The sequence below is a fragment of the Bubalus kerabau genome, chromosome 5 (assembly GCF_029407905.1).
Source record: "Bubalus kerabau isolate K-KA32 ecotype Philippines breed swamp buffalo chromosome 5, PCC_UOA_SB_1v2, whole genome shotgun sequence".
Taxonomy (NCBI): domain Eukaryota; kingdom Metazoa; phylum Chordata; class Mammalia; order Artiodactyla; family Bovidae; genus Bubalus; species Bubalus kerabau.
Window position 1 is genome coordinate 9,047,487 of NC_073628.1, and position 22,629 is coordinate 9,070,115.

A 22,629-nucleotide genomic window follows, 5' to 3' on the forward strand; every position below is an offset into this window, starting at 1 on the left:
TTAACAATCTTTGCCAAACCAGGAGCTGAAGTTACAGAAGGAAGAAATGATAGGGTTTGGTGGTACATTGCATATGAGGCAGGAAAGATGTGGAGGCTGAAAGGCAGAGATTTGAGAGTGGAGTAGCTGGCAGGATTCACTTTGATGATACTAAATGACTAATGATACTATATGCAGAGGTTTAATCTTGCCTCATTTTACTGTTGAGATTGAAGGCTGGACATGCCCAGAATCACACAGGTTGTTAGTGGGAGAACTGGAACAGGAACTTGTCCTCTGACTCTTATACCCATTTATTTCTATGTAATACTCCACCGAGACTCTGAGAGTAGGCTAATGGTGGAATATGCAGGTGAATGTATGCCTTAGGCAGTTGCACATTTGGACCCAAGTGCAGGTTAGAAATTAATGAAGTTGCATCACCAAAATAGAGGGTGCAGTGAAATTAATTAATTAATGGGCTTCCCTTGTGGCTCACCTGGTAAAGAATTCACCTGCAATGCAGGAGACCTGGGTTCGATCCCTGGGTTGGGAAGATCCCCTGAAGAAGGGAAAGACTAACCACTCCAGTATTCTGGCCTGGAGAATTCCATGGACTGTGTAGTCCATGGGGTCGCAAAGAGTCAGACACGATTGAGCGAGTTTCAGTGAAATTAATGAGCAGAGAGCTCAATCAGGGAGAGGATGAGATCTGTACAAGGCTAAAGCAGGGCACTGGTGGGCATCACAGGCTGAAAAGAGGTTGATAAAGAGGCTGGAAGGGAAGGAGGAGTGGGCACTGTTGTAGAGTCCAAAGGTTTTAAGAAGTGTTAGAAGTTGTGGGCCATTGTGTTTTATCACAGGTGTAGGGTTGAATGAGAATCAAGAAAGGCCTATTGCATTTGGCAGGTGAGGTCACTGATGAACTAGAGAATGGTTTCAACAGACTGAGAGGAAAGTCAGATGGCAAGGTGATGAGAAGGGAATGGGTAGATGAATGCATGAAGACAGACTTGAAGGAGGCTGACAGTGACAGAAAGGAGACTGGGAGGAGGAAGGGAAGAAACTGACTTTACTGCAGTTCTTTACGTGTACTGTTAGGTTCAGTGTTCATGATACTAGAAGCTATTATTCTATGGTATTTATGGGGCCTGAACGTGACAAGTTTCCTTACTCCCCAGGAGCTCATTACAATATACAGTTGTAATGAGTGGAATAATCAGTGAAGGTCGCTCAGTGGTGTCTGACTCTTTGCAACCCCGTGGGCTATATATAGTCCATGGAATTCTCCAGGCCAGAATACTGGAATGGGCAGCCTTTCCCTTCTCCAGGGGGATCTTCTGACCCAGGGATCGAACCCAGGTCTCCCGCATTGCAGGTGGATTCTTTACCAGCTGAGCTACAAGGGAAGCCCCAAGTAGAATAATAGTATGTGCTAGTATTCTTTTTTTAATTAATTTATTTTAAATTGAAGGATAATAGGTTTGCAATAGTGTGTTGGTTTCTGCCATACATCAGCATGAATCAGCCATAGGTATACATATGTGCCCTCCCTCTTCAACCTCCCCCAGCACCTCCCAATAGTATTTACTAGTAGGGGAAATAGGAAAACAGGTTCGTTTGATTGAGTCCATAATATGTGTCATACGGGCTTCACAGGTGGCTCAGTGTTAAAGAATTCACCTGCTAATGCAGGAGCCACAGGAGACCTGGTTTTGATCCCTGGGTTGGGAAGATCCCCTGGAGAAGGAAATGGCAACCCACTCCAGTATTCTTACCTGGGAAATCCCATGGACAGAGAGAGGAGCCTGGCAGGCTACCGTTCATGGGGTTGCAAAGAGTCGAATGTGTCTGAGCACGCTTGGAGTTTGTGTCAGACACTGTTGCTTTGAGATGGTATTAATTTTATAAATAAATGGAACTACAAGTGGTTAGATGTTTATCCACAGTCACATTGTGACTAAAAGGTGGAGTTTGCTTGTTTATTATGCAAATGTTTACTGGATGTCTCCTCTCTATGGGCACTGTTCTGGTTCTTCGGGGACATAGCATTGAACAAAAGAGACAAAATTCTCTGTCTTCATAGATCTTACATTCTGGAGGTGAGAGAGGAAGGATTCAAGCCCTGTGGACTGAGGACTGGGTGGGAGGTCAGGCCCGAGGGAGGGTGCAGGTGAGTGATGAAGGACGAGCAAGTGTTTGCTGGAGTCGAGTGGAAGGCACATTTCAGGCCGTGGAAACAAATAGATGAATAGGCTGTATGTTTGAAATTTTGAAATTAGAATAGCACTTGGATCCTGACTTTCTCCTAGGAGCAGTATAAATTTACCTGGGAAGATGAGGAGAATAAAGAATTAGAGAAACTAAAGCAACAGGGCGGAGAAGGCGATGGCACCCCACTCCAGTACTTTTGCCTGGAAAATCCCATGGACGGAGGAGCCTGGTAGGCTGCAGTCCATGGGTCGCTAAGAGTCGGACACGACTGAGCGACTTCACTTTCACTTTTCACTTTCATGCATTGGAGAAGGAAATGGCAACCCACTCTAGTGTTCTTCCTGGAGAATCCCAGGGACGGGGGAACCTGGTGGGCTGCCGTCTATGGGGTCGCACAGAGTTGCACACGACAGAAGCGACGCAGCAGCAGCAAGGCAACAGGGTGAATGGTGAAAGGCTTTGACTTACAGAATTAAGATTTTAGCTTTGAGCCATCAATCCATAAAATGTTTTTGATAGTTTTGATACGTAGTTGCTGTCATGGTATGTTTATGTACTATAATGAAGGTGTTCAGCCCTAGGGAATGAGGTGACAATTGAAAGCAACACTCTGGAGATGTTGACTTGAATGATCAACCTGATAGGAAATATTGGAAGCTGGCCTGGCTAAAGGAGAGGGCCCTGAGGTTTTGATTAAGGGCTTTAAGGGATTGGGAGGATCTGAGATGCAAAGATAAATGAGCAAAGGACATTTACATGATACCTAAAAACAAGATTTTTGCTTGGATGATCAATAATATAGTTTTATTGTCTTAGGAAGTGAGAGATAAAGATGATATGGTGAAAAGTGAGCACCTCTGTTTGAATTATTGATGTGTGTAGTTCAAAATGATTTTTCCCTTACGTGGACCCAAACCGAGATCTTTTAAGGTCCTTTGTGCCTACTATACTGTTAGAAATGCAGGATCTCCCCAGCTCCCTCAACTAAATATAGCCCGGTTCTCTTCCTTTTCACTTTACTATAGGCAGAAAGAGGAAGAGATGAGGAAAGGTTTTATCTTTTTTTTTTTTCAAACTGTGCTTAGTGGTCTTCATCTTTTCTTGAAGTGCAAGTCATTGCATACAACTGCATATATTTTTTGTCACGGAATTTTTCTATCTTGTTTATGGTCCAGGTAACGTTATCTTCCATGCCTGTTGCCCTGACAGTACCGCCTGCATCCTTACAGTGGTAGCTTTCGACTGTATTACATACATATTCATTCTTATTTAGCAGTTGTTTGTTGTGTGCCTGCTTTCTGTTGGAAATTCACATTGCTCAGTGAACTAATAGATGAAGTGGAAAGAACCAGTGCCATGAAGTTAATTGTGGAGTCCGGAGGACTACTGTATTGGTTACTTGGTTTGGCTGTCTCTCATAGACCCTCCAAGTAAATGATTTAAGCAAGGGAGACATTTTCCTTTCCTGTGAAACTGAGCCAGCAGTGGCAGTTTTGCAACACTTAAGTCCTCAGCCCTACCTGTCTCGTTGCTCTAATATTCCTGAGGTGTTACCCTCACACGCCTGGTCCAGGGCGACTTGCTCCTACTTTTGCATCTAACCAGCAAGAAGGGGGAAGATGCATGATCTGAAAGTTGCTGTGTCATTTCCAGTCAAAACTTAGGCACTAGTGATACCCTGCATACAGGCTTGGTTTGGAAATGTGTTTCTTCTGAGTATTTATATGCCTAGCTAAAAATATTACCATAGCAGCAGGAGAAAAATGGATGTTGGGGGAGCAACCAGCCATCTCAGGGACTTTGGTTCTGCTTTGAGTATTGCACAGCACTTAACCCCATGCCTTATCGGTGTGAATAAATTGTTCTCATTTGTTCTTTTATGTGAAAGATTGAAGGTCTTCACGCCCCGGATTCACCTGCTGCTATGTCAGTAAGAACTCCAAAAGATTATTCACAAAAATGTTTCCTTTTTGTAATGGGAAATAATGGGAAAGAAAAGTGTTAGTATCTGTGTATTATAGTGCCAGCGTGAAATTTAATCTATAGTTATAGGTTGTTTTCCAGTAGTTTGCAAAAAAAGTAAAAAATGGCAAGCCTTTTGTTGCTATCTGATACTGTAAGTTTAAAAAATGAGCAGCAGTGCATACTTAAAGGGTAGAGTCTGGCAGTCAGGCTGTTGTGTCTACTTTGCCCGCTATGATCATTCAGCCTTCAGTGCTTCCCAGACGAAAGGGTTTCTGGGACCATATGTATGATTTTGGCCATATCTACCTACCTCTACTATGCTCAACTTAATATTTGTTCTTCAATCTACTTTAAATTCATTAGTTGTTTTTTTTTTTTTTTTAACTTAGCCTCCTTCTAAACAATAATCCACTAAAACATGGTTTTGTTTTCTAATTCAGTTCAGTTCAGTCGCTCAGTTGTGTCCGACTCTGCGACCCCATGAATCACAGCACACCAGGCCTCCCTGTCCATCACCAACTCTGGAGTTCACTCAAACTCATGTCCATCGAGTCAGTGATGCCATCCAGCCATCTCATCCTCTGTCGTCCCCTTCTCCTCCTGCCCCCAATCCCTCCCAGCATCAGGGTCTTTTCCAATGAGTCAACTCTTCCCATGAGGTGGCCAAAGTATGGGAATTTGCTTTAGCATCGGTCCTTCCAATGAACACCCAGGACTGATCTCCTTTAGAATGGACTGGTTGGATCTCCTTGCAGTCCAAGGGACTCTCAAGAGTCTTCTCCAACACCACAGTTCAAAAGCATCAATTATTCAGCACTCAGCTTTCTTCACAGTCCAACTCTCACATCCACACATGACCTCTGGAAAAACCATAGCCTTGACTAGACGGACCTTTGTTGGCAAAGTAATGTCTCTGCTTTGGAATATACTATCTAGGTTGGTCATAACTTTCCTTCCAAGGAGTAAGCGTCTTTTAATTTCATGGCTGCAGTCACCATCTGCAGTGATTTTTGGAGCCCCCCAAAATAAAGTCTGACACTGTTTCCACTGTTTCCCCATCTATTTGCCATGAAGTGATGGGACCAGATGCCATGATCTTCGTTTTCTGAATGTTGAGCTTTAAGCCAACTTTTTCACTCTCCTCTTTACTTTCATCCAGAGGCTTTTTAGTTCCTCTTCACTTTCTGCCATAAGGGTGGTGTCATCTGCATATCTGAGGTTATTGATATTTCTCCCAGCAATCTTGATTCCAGCTTGTGTTTCTTCCAGTCCAGCGTTTATCATGATGTACTCTGCATACAAGTTAGATAAGCAGGGTGACAGTATACAGCCTTGACGTACTCCTTTTCCTACTTGGAACCAGTCTGTTGTTCCATGTCCAGTTCTAACTGTTGCTTCCTGACCTGCATATAGGTTTCTCAAGAAGCAGGTCAGGTGGTCTGGTATTCACATCTCTTTCAGAATTTTCCACAGTTTATTGTGATCCACACAGTCAAAGGCTTTGGCATAGTCAATAAAGCAGAAATAGATGTGTTTCTGGAACTCGCTTGGTTTTTCGATGATCCAGCGGATGTTGGCAATTTGATCTCTGGTTCCTCTGCCTTTTCTAAAAGCAGCTTGAACATCTGGAAGTTCACAGTTCACGTATTGCTGAAGCCTGGCTTGGAGAATTTTGAGCATTACTTTACTTGCATGTGAGATGAGTGCAATTGTGCAGTAGTTTGAGCATTCTTTGGCATTGCCTTACTCATTCATAACTTCCTAATATTCATTAAATACCCAATTATTAGAATCTGCTTGCTAATGCAGGAAACATGGGTTTGATCCCTAGGTTGGGAAGGTCTCCTAGACAAAGAAATGGCAATCCACTCCAGTATTCTTACCTGGAGAATTCCATCTAGTCCATGGGGTCACAGAGAATGGGATGTGACTTAGCAACTAAACAACAGCAACAGGTGTCCTTTTAACTGCCTGAGAACATCTCCTTTAGTACAGGAAGTGGTGCTTTGCTTCGTTTCATAGACTCCACTGCTGCTTTGTTTTTGTTTTTTTTTGTAAACTTTCCGTAAATCCACATAGCTAAGTGGCTCTGAATTTCAAAGAATATCTTTGTGCTTTTAACTCTAGAAGAGAAACTACGAGTTAGTGTTAATTTTGAGCTAAAGAATTGCTTGCCTCTAAAACCTTGACTAGGTTTGTAAGAGTGATCTGCAAAGCATAGTGACCTACAGATCTTTTCAAGTTTTCTCCAGGACTTGTTGGGACCTGTTACTTAACTTTTGTAGGCCTTAGTTTCTTTATTTTTAAAATGGAGCGGTATTATTGACTTCGTAGAGTTCTAAGGATTAAGTAAAATGATGTATGTGAAAGGCTTGGCCTTGGCAGGTACCCTTTCTACTCTTGGACTTTTGGTTTATTTTCAGTTTGGGACCATTTTGAATGAAGCTGATGTGAACATTCTTGCGTATATGTTTTTTGATGGATCTACACATTTATTTCTCGTAGGTATATACCTAGGAGTGGAGTTGCCTGGGTCATAGTTACGTTTAGTTTTAGTAGATCCTACCCAGCAGTTTTTCAGAGTGGTTCCATCCCCATCAGAGTGTCTGAGAATTACAGTTGCACCATGCTGATGGGCAAGCAGTGGTATCTCCATAAGGTTTTGCTTTACATTTCTTTGTTAAGTAATGGTATAGAAACTTTTCATACGATTATTGGCCGTTTGGATATCCTTTTTAAATGAAATGCCTGTTCATAATCTTTTGCTTATTACTCTTCTTAAAGATGGAATAGTTGTCTTTTTCTTTGGGATTTCTATAATGATTCTGAATATGAGTCCTTTGGATTTAGGTGTTAAAATATTTTCTTTTAGCCTGTAACTTGCATTTTTACTCCCTTAATGATGTCTTTTAATGAACAAAATTCTTAATGAAGTCTAATTAATTTGTCTTTTTTCTTTTCTTTTATGGTTGGGTGCTTTTGTGCTCTGTTTAAAAAGTTTTTACTCTTCCATGCTAAAGATACATATATTTGAAACTTTTTTTTTTATCTCTATAACAACATAGGTGATGCTATGGAGAGTGGAAAGCCTGGTCCAGTGCAGGTTGTTTTGGTTCAGAAAGACCAACATTCCTTTGAGCTAGAAGAGAAAGCCTTGGCCAGCATCCTCTTACAGGACCACATCCGAGAGCTTGATGTGGTGGTGGTGTCGGTGGCTGGTGCCTTCCGAAAGGGCAAGTCCTTCCTTCTGGACTTCATGCTGCGCTACTTATATTTCCAGGTGAGGTAGAGTTATTTCATTTCAAATTAGAAAGTGGAGACTTGTGTGTCCAAAAGAGCAAACTCACCTCATGAGTTATCCTTGATGTGCAAAGTTACTTGATTAAGTTTTAATGGAAATTTCTTATTTCTCCTGTAGAAGGAAGGTGGCCATTCAAACTGGTTGGGTGACCCAGAAGAACCGTTGACAGGGTTTTCATGGCGAGGGGGCTCTGACCCCGAAACCACCGGAATTCAGATCTGGAGTGAGGTTTTCACTGTGGAGAAGCCAGGTGGAAAGAAGGTAAGGAAGAAAAAGACTTAGAAAGTAACAAACACAGTGAAATGAAAACTTTAATGTGTAGTCTGGTAATCCAATTAAAATGATTTTTATCAAAATGATATGAGTTCAAGATTTAAAAATAATGCACGAATGCAGTTTAAAAGGTCAGTGGTAGCAGAAGGCTTCTGAGATGACCTAGTCCTCCGTCTGCTCATTTTCACTCCCAGAGGTGAATGCTCTCAACTCTTCAGAAGTTCCTTTACACTCTTACTTCTGTCAGCATTCACTCCACCCACCCCTCCGGCTGTCAGCAGCTCCTCTCATGAGCCTCATAAGCTTCAGTTGTAGAGCTGCTCCCAGATTTCTTTGTAAGGGTCAGCTGGGGCAAGGTATATGTCTGCTCCAGTGGAAAGAGAGAATCTGGGGTTATGACTGTTTCTTAAATAGACTTTAACCCTTCCTTCTGTTTTTAGTCTCACCCTAAAGCATCTTTTCACGGTTGTTTGTGTCTCTCATTTTTTGTCTTTCCAAGGCTTGAGATTTCCTATCTCCCCTTCACGTTGTTCAGTTTCAGCCTTTTCCTTGATGTTAAGGTATTAAATATTTTGAGAGATGCAGAATTGATGCATGACTCTTGATCACTGTTTCTACAGCTTCTGTTTTATGAATTTCCTTATTATTTCTTTAAATATTTTGTTTCTCTCTGTTTTAGTGAAGTTTCAGAAGAAAGGTATATTAGAAAACCCTCTAATTTTTTTTTAAATGCTTAGCTATGCATACAAAAAAATGTGTAGCAAAATAGGGAGATTTTTGCACTTTTTTTTTTAAAGGAAGAGAATGTAGAAAATTCCCTGGCAGTCCAGTGACTGGGGCTCTGATCACTGCCAAGTGTACATGTTCGATTCCTGGTCAGAGTACTAAGATCCCGTAAGCCTTGGGGGCGAGGAGGTGGGTAGGAAGAGACTGGAGGAGAATGAGGATTTTTTGAAATATAAGGTTAGAAACTTTAGCTTGGAAGAATCTTTAGATATTATTTTATCCATTCTTTAAACAGCTTTATTAAGATACAATTGATATTCCATTTCTCCCCTTCCAACTTTTGTGCTTTTGTCCTATATTTTACTATAACAATATTGTTTTTATTTTTATTTATGTTTAAATATTCAGTTATCTTTTAAAGATATTTAAATAATAAGAAAAAAGCCATGTACTTACACATGCAGTTACCATTAACTGTACTTCGCTTTTTACGTCCAGATTTCTGTGTTCAGATTTCTATCTATTTTTTGTGTTCATTTTTCCTCCCGCTTGAAGGACTTCCTTTAATAGTTCTTATAGTGCTACTCTTCTGGTGCAGAATTCTTTTAGCTTTTGTTTTGTGTCTGAAAAGTATTCACCTTTGTTTTGAAAATAGTTATGCTGAGTATAGGATTCTAGGATGGGAGTTTTGTCTTTTAGTGCTTCAGAGATGTCAGTCCCCTGTCTTTTTGCTGACATTGTTTCTGCTGAGAAATCTATTGTTATCCTTATTTTTGTTTGTCTCTGTGTTTAATGTGTCTTTTTTGTCTGGTTGCTTTAAAAATTTTTTTCTTTATCATTTTTTTTTTTTTTTTTAGGAATTTGATTATGACATGTCTTTGTGTATTTATGTTTCTTGTGTTTGAATTTTTTTGAGCTTTTTGAATCTGCAAGTTTATAATTTTTATAAAATTCAAACATTTGGGGGGCCATTGCTTCTTCAAATATTTTTTTGTCCCTGTTACATGTATGTCAGGCTGCTTGAAGTTGTCCCATAGCTCACTGGTGCTCCATTCATTAAAAAAAATTTTATTTCTCTGTTTCCTTTCAGATAGTTTCTGTTGCTAAGACTTCTAGTTCACCAGTCTTTTAAATCTGTTGTTAATCCCATCTAGTGTATTTTTTTCTTTAAATATTTTTTCTTTATTATTTATTTTCACTGCCAGTTCAGTTCAGTTCAGTCGCTCAGTTGTGTCCGACTCTTTGCGACCCCATGAATCGCAGCACTCCAGGCCTCCCTGTCCATCACCAACTCCCAGAGTTCACTCAGACTCATGTCCATCGAGTCAGTGATGCCATCCAGCCATCTCATCCTCTGTCGTCCCCTTCTCCTCCTGCCCCCAATCCCTCCCAGCATCAGGGTCTTTTCCAATGAGTCAACTCTTCGCATGAGGTGGCCAAAGTACTGGAGTTTCAGCTTTTTAGCATCATTCCTTCCAAAGAAATCCCAGGGCTGATCTCCTTCAGAATGGACTGGTTGGATCTCCTTGCAGTCCAAGGGACTCTCAAGAGTCTTCTCCAACACCCAGTTCAGAAGCATCAATTCTTCAGCCCTCAGCTTTCTTCACAGTCCAACTCTCACATCCGTACATGACCACAGGAAAAACCATAGCCTTGACTAGCCGGACCTTTGTTGGCAAAGTAATGTCTCTGCTTTTCAATATGCTATCTAGGTTGGTCATAACTTTTCTTCCAAGGAGTAAGCATCTTTTAATTTCATGGCTGCAGTCACCATCTGCAGTGATTTTGGAGCCCAGGAAAATAAAGTCTGACACTGTTTCCACTGTTTCCCCATCTATTTGCCATGAAGTGATGGGACCAGATGCCATGATCTTTGTTTTCTGAATGTTGAGTTTTAAGCCAACTTTTTCACTCTCCTCTTTGACCTTCATCAAGAGGCTTTTGAGTTCCTCTTCACTTTCCGCCATAAGGGTGGTGTCATCTGCATATCTGAGGTTATTGATATTTCTCCCGGCAATCTTGATTCCAGCTTGTGCTTCTTCCAGCCCAGCGTTTCTCATGATGTACTCTGCATATAAATTAAATAAAGCAGGGTGACAATATACAGCCTTGACGTACTCCTTTTCCTATTTGGAACCTGTACTGAGCCTTAATTATGGCTCACAGGATCTTTGTCATGGCATGGGGGCTTCTTAGTTGCGGCATACATGTGGTGTCTAGTTCCCTGACCAGGGATTGAACCCAGGCCCCCTGCATTGGGAGTATGGAGTCTTACCTGCTGGACCATCAGAGATGTCCCTCATCTAGTGTATTTTTCATTTCAGACATTGAGATTTTCATCTTCGGAAGTTTATTTTAGGTCTTTTTTTTTTTTTAATGTTTTTTTATGGCACTTAACTTTTTGAATGTATGAAGTACAGGTATACAGAATACTGTTTTTAGAGTCATATTCTGTTAGTTTTATGTCTGTGACAGTGATTTTTTCTCATTTGGGTCATATCTTTGCATGCCTGCAAACTTTTGGTTGGATGCCAGAATTTTAACTAGTGTGAATTTTAACTGGTTGAATGCTGGATATTTTTGAATTCCCATAAAATACTTAGCTTGTTATATAGGACGCATTTAAGAAATTTGGAAGCTGATGGATCCTTTTTGGTCTTGCTTTTGAATTTTAGGGTTTGTTAAATGAGACAGCTGTATTTAATCTAGAGCTATTTGTTCCTTACTACTGAGGCAAGATATTAGAATTACAGGGCTTTTGTAGTCTGACTGGAGGGAAGAGGTGCTATTCTTGGCCCCCTGTGAGCAGTGGGTAATCTTCCCTCTAAGCCTTTTGAATGGCTCTTTCTCCAGCGTCAGGTAATTTCCTTATTCACATGAGCTTGTTGAGACTCAGCCGAACACTTGATGGGGACTCTGCGATCCATGGTGTTCTTTGCCTCTGTAGCCCTCTCCTCCCAGGCGCTCTGCCTGAGTCCCGTTGCCTTGGTCTCCCTGACTCTCAGCTGTGTTTTCTCAACTCAGGGACTGTGTCAGCTCTGCCTGGGTTCCCCTTCCTTAGCCAGTTAGCTGTGTCACCTGCAGGGCTGACCTCATCTGTTTCCTTTCTCTCAAGGATCATTATCCTTTGTTACCTGATGCCCAGTGTTTTGCCTCTGTTGTCTCATAAAGTGTTAGTTGCTCAGTCATGTCTGACTCATTGTGACCCCCTGGACTGTAGCCCACCAGGCTCCTCTGTCCATGTGATTCTCCAGACCACACTACCAGAGTAGGTTGCCATTTCCTTCTCCAGGGGATCTTTCCAACCCAGAGGTTGAACCCCGAGTCTCCTGAATTCAGGCAGATTCTTTTTTTTTTTTTTTCAAATTCTGCACAATTTTAATTATATGTGGAATCTAAAAATTGAAACAAGTGAACAAATGTAACAAAACGAAAATGAGTTGTAGATCCCGAGAGCAAGCAGATGGTTGCTAGAGGGGATTGAAGTTGGAGGAGGAAAAAAATAGGTGAGGGAGATTAAGAGGTACAAACTTCCAGATACAAAATAAATGAGTAATGGGCATGACATATACATTATAGAGAATATAGTCAATAATAATATAATCTTTGTATGGTGACAGATGACAACTGGACTTATCATGGCGATTTTTTTGAACATACAGAAAAAATCAAATCTCTATGTGCCACAAACTAAGACGATGGCATAGGTCAGTTAAACTTTAAAAACAAACTAACCAATAAACAAACTCATAGAAAACCAGAGTTTTGTGGCTACCAGAGGCTAGAGATGAAAGATGGGGAGAATTAGATGTATTCAGTCAAAAGGTACAAACGTCTGTTTATAAGATAAATAAGCACAAGGGATGTAATTAATGTACAACATAATAAATATAATTAACATACTGTATGTTATATATGAAAGCTGTTAAGAGAGTAAATCCTAAGAGTTCTCACCACAAGGAAAAAAATTTCTTTAATTTAGTATCTATGTGAAGTTGACTGATATTCCCTAAACTTACTGTAATAAACATTTCATGATGTAAGTCAAATCATTATGGTATAAACCTTCAACTTATGTAGTGCTATCTGTCAATTATACCTCAAGAAAACTGGAAGAAAAAAGGTATGAAAAGGAATATTGATACACACACAAAAAGAGAACTTGATGAGTAGGAAATAGTTGTTTATATTATTTAAAGTAACAGTTAAGCAACAGAGGAAGTAAAAGGGTTTTATAATTCAAAAAATTATAAAGAGAGGAAAATACAGGTGTCAACAATGCTTTCTTGAATTTAGAGCATGAGGAAATAATTTCTAAATTTGATAAATCAAGAAACAGCAATACAAGTATATTTTAAACAGGAAAATAACCACCAAGAGAGTACAAACGAAACTGGTTAAAAATAGATGGCTCTGAGAAATGTAAATCAGAACTACACTTTGGTACCACCTCACACTGGTCAGAATGGCCATCATTAAAAATTCTGGAAATAATAAATGCTGGTGAGGGTGGAGAGAAAAGGGAAGACTCCCACACTGTTGTGGGAATATAAACTGGTGCAGCCCCTATACAGAACATTATAAACAGTTCTCAAAAAACTAAAAAGAGAGTTGTCCACCAGTCCCACTCCTGCTGCTGCTGCTGCTAAGTCACTTCAGTCATTTCCGACTCTGTGTGACCCCATAGACGGCAGCCCACGAGGCTCCCCCGTCCCTCGGATTCTCCAGGCAAGAACACTGGAGTGGGTTGCCATTGCCTTCTCCTCAGGCAGATTCTTTATTGTCTGAGCCACCAGGGATAGTAACCATCAGATGAATATGTCATATTTTATTTACCTATTTCCCTATTGGTGGGCATTTAGATTGTTTCTTTTTTTTTTCATTTTGTAATCCCTGCTATAGTGAACAACCTGAAAAATGTTTTTGTGAGTAGTGTGCAAGCATGTCTCCAGGCCACAGTTTTTTGAACTGTGTCCATGACCCAATAAAGTGTAGAGAAATCAATTTATTGCTTATGACCAGTTTCGTTTTTTCAGATTAATTATTCATTTTATTTTTTTAAATTAATTTTAATTGGAGGGTAATTGCTTTACAATATTGTGGTGGTTTTTGCCATACATTTATATAAATCAGCCATGGGTGTACAGTTCAGTTCAGTCGGTCAGTTGTGTCCAACTCTTTGCAACCCCATGGACAGCAGCATGCCAGGCCTCCCTGTCCATCACCAACTCCCGGAGCTTGCCCAAACTCATGTCCATTGAGTCGGTGATGCCATCCAGTCATCTTACCCTCTTTCATCCCCTTCTCCCACCTTCAGTCTTTCCCAGCATCAGGATCTTTTCAGATGAGTCAGTTCTTTGCATCAGGTGGCCAAAGTTTTAGAGTTTCAGCTTCAACATCAGTCCTTCCAATGAATATTCAGGACTGATCTCCTTTAGGATGGACTGGTTAGATCTTCTTGCAGTCCAAGGGACTCTCAAGAGTCTTCTCCAACACCACAGTTCAAAAGCATCAATTCTTTGGCACTCAGCTTTCTTTATAGTCCAACTCTCACATCTGTACATGACTACTGGAAAAACCATAGCCTTGACGAGACAGACCTTTGTTGGCAAAGTAATGTCTCTGCTTTTTAACATGCTGTCTAGGTTGGTCATAACTTTTCTTCTAAAGAGTAAGTGTTTTTTAATTTCATGGCTGCAGTCACCATATGCAGTGATTTTGGAGCCCCCCAAAATAAAGTCTGTCACTGTTTCCACTGTTTCCCCATCTATTTGCCATGAAGTGATGGGACCAGATGCCATGATCTTAGTTTTCTGAATGTTGAGCTTTAAGCCAACTTTTTCACTCTCCTCTTTCACTTTTATCAAGAGACTCTTTAGTTCTTCTTCGCTTTCTGCCATAAGGGTGGTGTCATCTGCGTATCTGAGGTTATTGATATTTCTCCCAGCAATCTTGATTCCAGCTTGTGTTTCTTCCAGTCCAGCGTTTCTTATGATGTACTCTGCATATAAGTTAAATTGACAATATACAGCCTTGACGTATTCCTTTTCCTATTTGGAACCAGTCTGTTGTTCCATGTCCAGTTCTAACTGTTGCTTCCTGACCTGCATACAGATTTCTCAAGAGGCAGGTCAGATGGTCTGGTATTCACATCTCTTTAAGAATTTTCCACAGTTTGTTGTGATCCACACAGTCAAAGGCTTTGGCATAGTCAATAAAGCAGAAATAGATGTTTTTCTGGAACTCTCTTACTTTTTCCATAATCCAGCGGATGTTGGCAATTTGATCTCTGGTTCCTCTGCCTTTTCTAAAACCAGCTTGAACATCTGAAAGTCACAGTTCACATACTGTTGAAACCTGGCTTGGAGAATTTTGAACACGGGTGTTCATGTACACGGGTGTACATGTGTCCCCCATCCTGAGCCCCCCTCCCACCTCTCTCCTCCCCATCCCATCCCTCTGGGTTGTCCCAGTGCACCAGCTTTGAGTGCCCTGTCTAATGCATCGAACTTTGACTGTTATGACCAGTTTTTTAAAAATAAGAACTAGGAAGTATTAGAGTATATATAGTGCAGATAAAAATTAAATTTCAGCTTAATGCATGTGCATATTTGATTGTAATATAAAATATATTTCTTACTGTGGGTTCTAGTGAAAAACATTGGAAAGTCTCTTAAAAGTAGAATTACTGGGTCTGAGAATACCCATTTCCTCTATTTCTCACTATTGCCAAACTGTTCTTGAAGGTCGTTAGGGCATTTTACTGTTCCACTACATGATATATGAATACCATTCCCCTCCAAATATCCAGCACTTTACGTGTACTATGACTCCCACTCCTCAAAGAGCTTCTCTTTAGTATTTCTTCTTTTTCCCTCTAGTTAGCCTCATTTTTCTTATTAGCAGATGTTATGATTTTCTTTTTCATTGAGAGATAATTTGCCTACAATAAAATGCATCATTTCAAAGTGTGTAATTCAGCTATTTTTAGTACACTTATAAGACTGCGCAAGTATTACCATGTAACGCTAGAACATTTTCATCACCCCCAAAAGAAACCCAGTCACGTCCCATTTCCCTCTTCTCCCAGCCCCTGGCCACACCTGATCTCCTTTCCTCTTCCATGTTTGCTGTTTCATACAAATGGAATCGTATAAAATATGGGTATTTTGTATGACCTCTTCCAGCCCAGTGCCCTCAAGGCCCTACCATGATGTGACATGTATTGAGACTTGACTCATTTCCATGGTAAAATAATCCAGTGTATGGATATGTACTCCTTTTTGTTCATCCATTCATCAGTCAAACAACATTGAGCCTGTTTCTGTACCTTGGTTATTGTGAATAATGCTGCAGTGAATGTGGGAGTGCAGGTATCTTTTCAATTATCGGAAGTTATGTAAGGATGGTAGGTACTGCATCTTTTTTTTTTTTTTTTTTAACATTTTTACATAAATCTCACTTCTAAGGTGGGACTGGGTCATTAAGTTCTTTTTGGAAAGAATGAGGCTTCATGAGACCTAGTTACATAGAGTGAACGATGGCTTTGATTCTGTTGCTTTCATTTGGCGTCTGTGGTGTGGTCTCTTTCGTAAAGATTGAAATAAATGTTTGTTTTTCTTTTATCAAATGACCAGAAAATCCTATAAATTAAAGAGAAGTATTCAGCTTTGCAGGGGAATGCCAACAAGGCCATATGTTTTATTTTTATTGGATAATGCCTGAGTTTAAACTAAGTCAATATTTTAAATTTGTTTTTCAACAACAAAAACATCCACAGGACTGGCTTGAAAAGTGAGCTAATTGGCTTCAACATTTGGCTGTCTTACCTGTTAGGGTGATTTTCCTCTCTTTTCATATTGCTCTGTAAACACCTCTGTTTTGTACTGTCTGTCAGAGCAGATAATCTTTTCCAGCAAAGTTCTCTGGTCAGAAAAAACCAAGGCATCTAAATACTTACCTTTATTGAAAAAAATCTGCATGTAAGTAGACTCATGTGGTTCACACCCGTGTTGTTCAAGGGTTAGCTGTAATTGTGCTTTTCTGATAGAACCTGCAAGCATGTGCTTCCCCTTCTCACTTGAACATATTCTGTGTGTGTGTGTGTGTGTGTGTGTTTGTGTGTGTGTGTGTGTTTGTGTTTGTGTTTATAGGTCGCAGTTGTTCTGATGGACACCCAGGGGGCATTTGACAGCCAGTCCACTGTGAAAGACTGTGCAACCATCTTCGCTCTGAGCACCATGACTAGCTCTGTGCAGGTAAAACCACTTGACTAGGAAAACATTTTGTAGAAGAAATAGGATAAAGAGGACACATCTAGTTTCAGCTATTGTTCTGTTATCAGAATTCCTATGGTGATAAGTATAAGTAAATGTTCTTTTTATACTACAGATATCAGTGAAGCTCTTACAAGCTCAAGAAGCAGCCTAAATTACTAATATTTTCCCACTTTGGTCATAGTATAGTATATTCCAGGAAAAGTCTGAGAAGTGGAAATTGAAGTTAAATTAGTTGCATTATATGGGAAATGTAGACTTGGTGTAAAAAAGTAAGAAAACTATTTTAAACTATAAAGGAAGAATTATGCGATTTCAACCTTATATGCATAGTTCTCCAAAAACACAGATAATATTACTGTTTAAACAGACCTTGTATTCTTATATGCAGACCTTTAACTGTACAAGCTTCTGTTCACTGCTTTAGACTTACTTGGTATTCATCTGAAGTAGACTAGAGTAGTATCAATCTGAATTTTTGTTTTCTAGATTTATAATTTGTCCCAGAACATTCAAGAAGATGATCTTCAACAGCTGCAGGTATGTATTCCTCATAAAAATGTTAATAATGTCATTTAAAAGTTTTAAGGCCAAGGTGCATTTTACAACTGAGTAGTTTCAGCAAAAGATTGAAATGTGGAGGAAGGTGTGGGCTCATGGTAATCCTTCACTCTGTGTATCTATGATTGGAGTGGTCAGGGGTGCTCTTACTTAGTTAAGCAGGGGCCCGAAAAAAGTGAGAAGGTAAATCCTGCAGATATTTTGGGGGGAAAGTGGTGCAGGGAAGGAAACAGCAGGGAGACAGGCCTTGAGGTGGAGTGTCCTTGGTGGGGTCCAGGAACAGCACGGAGGCCAGTGGATGAGGCTGGAGGATGAGTAGGAGAAGGGCGCGTGATGACGTCAGAGAGGCGGGCACTCAGCTTCCAGTGATGCCCTGCTTTGTAAGGACTTGGGCTTTTCCTCTACGTGAGATGGGAGCCAGGTTTTGATCAGAGGATATTGCTTGGCATGTGATAAAAGGATCATGGTGACTGTTGTGTTTAGAGTGTATTTTTAGAGGTGCAGTGATGCATTCAGTGAGACTGCTTATGAACCTACTGCAGTAATTCAAGTGAGGCTAAATAAATTAATATTTATAAAAGGCATAGGGTCATTGCCTAGAAAACAGTATGTGCTTAATATGTGCTAGCTGTTACTTATTAAACCTGTTACTGTTATTAGTCATTGTCCTCTCTCCATAGCAGCAGTTCTTACATGTGTTTCCTGTAAAATCCTCTTCATTGGGTATCCCAGAGTTGGATGCAGTCTGGCATGCTTCTCGAATTCTACTCCTCCCACTGACATTCAAGAAATATATCAGAATGTGAGAGTCTTGGGGGTGTCATTTATTATAGAGATTACCTTGAGTTAGTTTTAATTTATATTCCTTTAAAAAAATAATTCCAAAATTTTGGCTCTTAATGTTTCTATTAGCAGTTACTTGTACTTCATAATTGGTGGTTCTACACCAGTGCCATCATTCAGTGGTTGAGAGCTGTTGCTCCGTGATACATATCCATCAAAACTTGAGTTTGATACCTTTTCACCTGAAACTGACCCCTTTCTAAGCTCCTTTCTTTCACACATTTTTTGAAATACCCAATTTGTGTGAGGGCTTCCCTGGTGGGTTGGTGGTAAAGAATCCACCTGCCAGTGCAGGAGACGCGAGTTTGATCCCTGGGTCAGGAAGATCCCCTGGAGAAGGAAATGGCAACCCAGTCCAATATTCTTGCCTGGGAAATCCCACGGACGGAGGAGCCTGGCAGGCCACAGTCTGTGGGGTTGCAAAGAGTCGGACTTGACTGAGCAACTACACAACAGCAACAACAATTAGTGTGAGGCAGTGGACCAAGTGCTGTAGACACACTAGTGTGTGAGGTAGACTGGATTCTTGGTGGATTTTGTAGTCCAGTCAGTGAGAGGGTGCAGAAATGACTAGGCATGAGTGATGTGTCAGGACTACTGCACACATGTCACAGAGTGCCACAACCTGGGTGGCTTAAAACGTAGAAATGTATCATCTCACAGTTGGGGAAGCTGGAAGTGATATGTGTATGTAATATATATAAAGACTTCCACCCGTTTCCTTAATCATCAGCCCCGCTCCCTCACCTCCTCTTTCAGGGTAACTGGTGCTTTAATTTCTGAGCCTTTCAGGGATTCTGCTGAGAGACTCTGCTTGTTACTTTTTGGCCCCTGCCTCATAGATCTCTTATTCTTAGAGGGGTGGAGAAAGCCAAAACGCAGGACAGTTCTCATTTGTTCTCCTTCCAAAGTGTATGTGACAACTCTTCTTTTTCATACCCTTTCTCTTCCTCTCTGTCCTGTGAGTTTATAACTTTTGCACTTCATTTTGCTATACTTTTTGGTGCAGCTTCATGAAGAAATAGAGGTAAATGTGTAAACCCTAACTTTAAAGAATTCCTTCATTGGGTCATCCGAACGGCATGCATCCTACAGGTCTGGTACATGCTGTCCTTGGTGCTGGAGGTCCCATAGTGCACAGAGCGTCCCTGCCCTCATGGACTTGAAATGCTAGCAGTGAAGACAGATACTAATCAAGATAAGTAAAGGTATAGTGTGTTAGATAGACAAGTGAGGAGAAAAATTTGAAAGGACATGGGACAGGAAATACTGGGTGGAGAGGTGTAATGTTTTTAGGTAGATGGCCATGGGAGGCTTCATTAGGAAGGAGTCATTGGAGTAAATACCTGAAGGAGTGATGTAGCTGTTCAGGTGTGTGGGGGAAGGACATTGCAGGCAGAAGGAGGCATCAGAACAAAGGCCTTAGAACGGCAGTGCGTGCAGCAAGTTTGCGGAACATCAAGGAGGGCCAGTGTGGCCAGATCACTCTGTAGGGTCTGGCTTTTATGCACAGTGAGGTTGAAGGGTTTTGAGCAGAGGCCTCGTGTGGTCTGACTAACCTTCTGTATAACAGAGCCGCTGTGGCTGCTTATTGAGGAGAGTCTGTGGGGCTGACACAGTGAGAAGCTGTTGCAATATTCTAAGCCATGTGGAAGTTGCACATGGTTGGATTTTGGGTTTGCTAATGAATTGGAATGAGGAATTTCTGAGAGAGAAATAGTCTAGATTATTTTAAGATTCATGACTCCTGTGGGAGTGTAGAATTTTGGTCTCATATAAGTAGTATTCAGTCTGTTAAAAGAATTATTTGCTAAAGAATAGCCATTAAAATATTTTATGTAATATTGTCTTACAAACCATAACTTTTCTTTTTTAAAGCTCTTCACAGAATATGGTCGTCTGGCGATGGATGAAATTTTCCAAAAACCCTTCCAGGTAGGCTGTTAACTGTAAATATAAGTCACATCTTTGTTTTAGTTCATAGATGAGCAAACTATAATCCACAGGCCAAGTATGGCCAGCTGCCTGTTTTTATATGACCTTGGAGTTAGGAATGGTTTTTTTTTTACATTTTTAAATGGTTGAAAAAAAATCAAAAGAGGAATAATATTTCATGGTATGTGGAAATAATCTGAAATTTAAATGTCACTTGGCCATAGTGAAGGCTTTATTGGAACACAGCTACACTCATTTGTATTGTCCATGGCTGCTTTTTGCTACAGTCTGAAATATTTACTCTCTGGCCCTTTACAGAAAACGTTTGCTGACCCCAGCTTTAGCTAATTGCTTTATGAGGATGAGAATGCACAGTAACCTCAGTAAGATTAAAGGATCTCTAAGCATTATTTTTTATTTTAGTTTTTTTTCCTGTCTGATGTTAACAGATCTCATTTTATGATTAGCTAGTACTCTTTTTTATCTTGTCCTTCATCATATTCTTCATATTTGCCTTTTGAGCAGACCCCTGAATGTAGCATTTTCTCATCAGTCTATTTTCATCAATCTCTTCCTCTTAACCCATGAGGACAAAAATATCAGATAGGATATACTGACCTCACAAATGGCTTATACATGTCCTTCTAGTCTTTATAGGGTTTCTAAGACATTGGAGAAGGAAATGGCAACCCACTCCAGTGTTCTTGCCTGGAGAATCCCAGGGATGGCAGAGCCTGGTGGGCTGCCGTCTATGGTGTCACACAGAGTCGGACACGACTGACGCGACTTAGCAGCAGCAAGACATTACAGGGTAGGATTGGGTAGATAAATCCTTTAGCACATTCTCCTGCCCCTTTTGAAGAAGGTGGCATTTTGGGAAGAAGTGTTTCAATGGTTATTTTGAAAATACATTTATGCAGTTTTATAATGCGTTCTGCTCTTTTTCTAAATAGACGCTGATGTTCCTGGTTCGAGACTGGAGTTTCCCTTATGAATACAACTATGGATTACAGGGAGGAATGTCATTTTTGGAAAAGCGTCTACAGGTAAATAGAAATATAGTCTTCTGAGGAATTACCTAAAAGTAGTGATAACTTTCTCATTTGCCTTTAGCGAATATTTAAATACTTTAAATATTTAAAGTATTAAAATATTTTAATACTTTAGCAAAGTATTTAAAGGGATTCCCTCTTAGCTCAGTTGGTAAAGAATCTGCCTGCAATGCAGGAGACCTGGGTTCAATTCCTGGATCAGGAAGATCCTCTGGACAAAGAAATGGCAACCTATTCCAGTATTCTTGCTTGGGAAATCCCATGGACAGAGGAGTCTGGCTGGCTACAGTCCGTGGGGTCACAGGAGTCAGACACGACCTAGCGACTAAACCACTCTCCACCACTGTATTTAAAGCAGATTATGGAAAATTACATTGTGTGTTAAATACTTAGGAATATTAATTAGCACAAACTGATGTTATTCATGGTAAGGTTAAAGAACCCGTGTATATAACTCACAGGGATTGGAGAGAAAAACCCCAGGCAAAAACCCAAGCTTTGATTGCAATTTCCATTTCACAATTCACATGTGAGTCTATATGTGCTTTTGGTTTCTGGTGTGGATACAAACAGGCTTAGCCTGTTTTCCAAAATTAAAACACAGGGGTCCTTTGTCAATTACTGCTCACTGGTTCGTGCCCACAAGCCTCTCCTTGTCCTTCATGCCCACAAATCTTTCCTTATTCTTCCTAAGTCTTGTGCAATACTCTTTTAAGAAACTCTTTAGTACCTGTTCTTTGATAGCTCTAGGAGCCAAGCCATAGTTAATCAAATTTATGCATTTATTGCTTCTCAGGGTTCTGAGTTTTCTCACTGGACAGCACCTGGGCCACTGTGATCTTTTAGAGTCGGAAAGTCTTCTTTCCTTTGTCCTATACGAGTGAGTGCTGGTTAGGAGAAACACGTGGTCGTTTGTAAATTGTTGGCCTCTATTGGCAGGTAAAAGAACACCAGCATGAAGAAATTCAGAATGTCCGGAATCACATCCATTCATGTTTCTCCAGCGTCTCCTGTTTTCTGCTACCACATCCGGGACTTCAGGTGGCCACAAGCCCTGACTTTGATGGCAAATTGAAAGGTGTGTTGCAAATGATGTTATTTATACATGTGATTTTTATCTTTGGAATTAAAAAGAGTGACCAGAAAATATCAGTTATGAATAGTAAGTCCTTGACAGAAATACTGTGTTACTTTAGAAAGGATAGTGTTTAGAGTCTAGTTCAGTTTTTTCCTCCTGCCTTAGTGTGACCATCAGCATTATATTATCTTAGTTTCTCCATCTGAAATGGTTGTGGTAATACCCATTAATGATCTTTCTAAGAATGATGTTGTGATTCCTGGTTTACAAGAGATAAAAATGCTAGATAAAGGAAGACTTAACATTAGTTAGCTCATTTTTATGAAGTAAAACTAAAGTCCCAAACAAAGGTGGTATGATGCATGGCGTGGCTATTGTTTTCATTTTATTTGTGATTATAGCAAACTTGATGCTAGGTCATGAGTT

At 40.3% G+C, this 22,629-nt stretch overlaps 1 protein-coding gene across 2 annotated transcripts in view; it reads left to right on the top strand.

The window, feature by feature from the left end:
• ATL3 (atlastin GTPase 3) overlaps positions 1-22,629 on the top strand; it is a 46,769-nt gene that overhangs the window by 5,808 nt on the left and 18,332 nt on the right. For both annotated transcript variants that reach the window (XM_055580996.1, XM_055580995.1), the window contains exons 2-8: positions 7,224-7,438; positions 7,577-7,720; positions 16,612-16,716; positions 17,224-17,274; positions 20,017-20,073; positions 21,027-21,119; positions 22,065-22,203. In XM_055580996.1, the coding sequence (XP_055436971.1) occupies positions 7,232-7,438; positions 7,577-7,720; positions 16,612-16,716; positions 17,224-17,274; positions 20,017-20,073; positions 21,027-21,119; positions 22,065-22,203 (796 nt within the window). In that variant the 5' untranslated portion in view covers positions 7,224-7,231. The remainder of the gene's footprint in view (positions 1-7,223; positions 7,439-7,576; positions 7,721-16,611; positions 16,717-17,223; positions 17,275-20,016; positions 20,074-21,026; positions 21,120-22,064; positions 22,204-22,629) is intronic.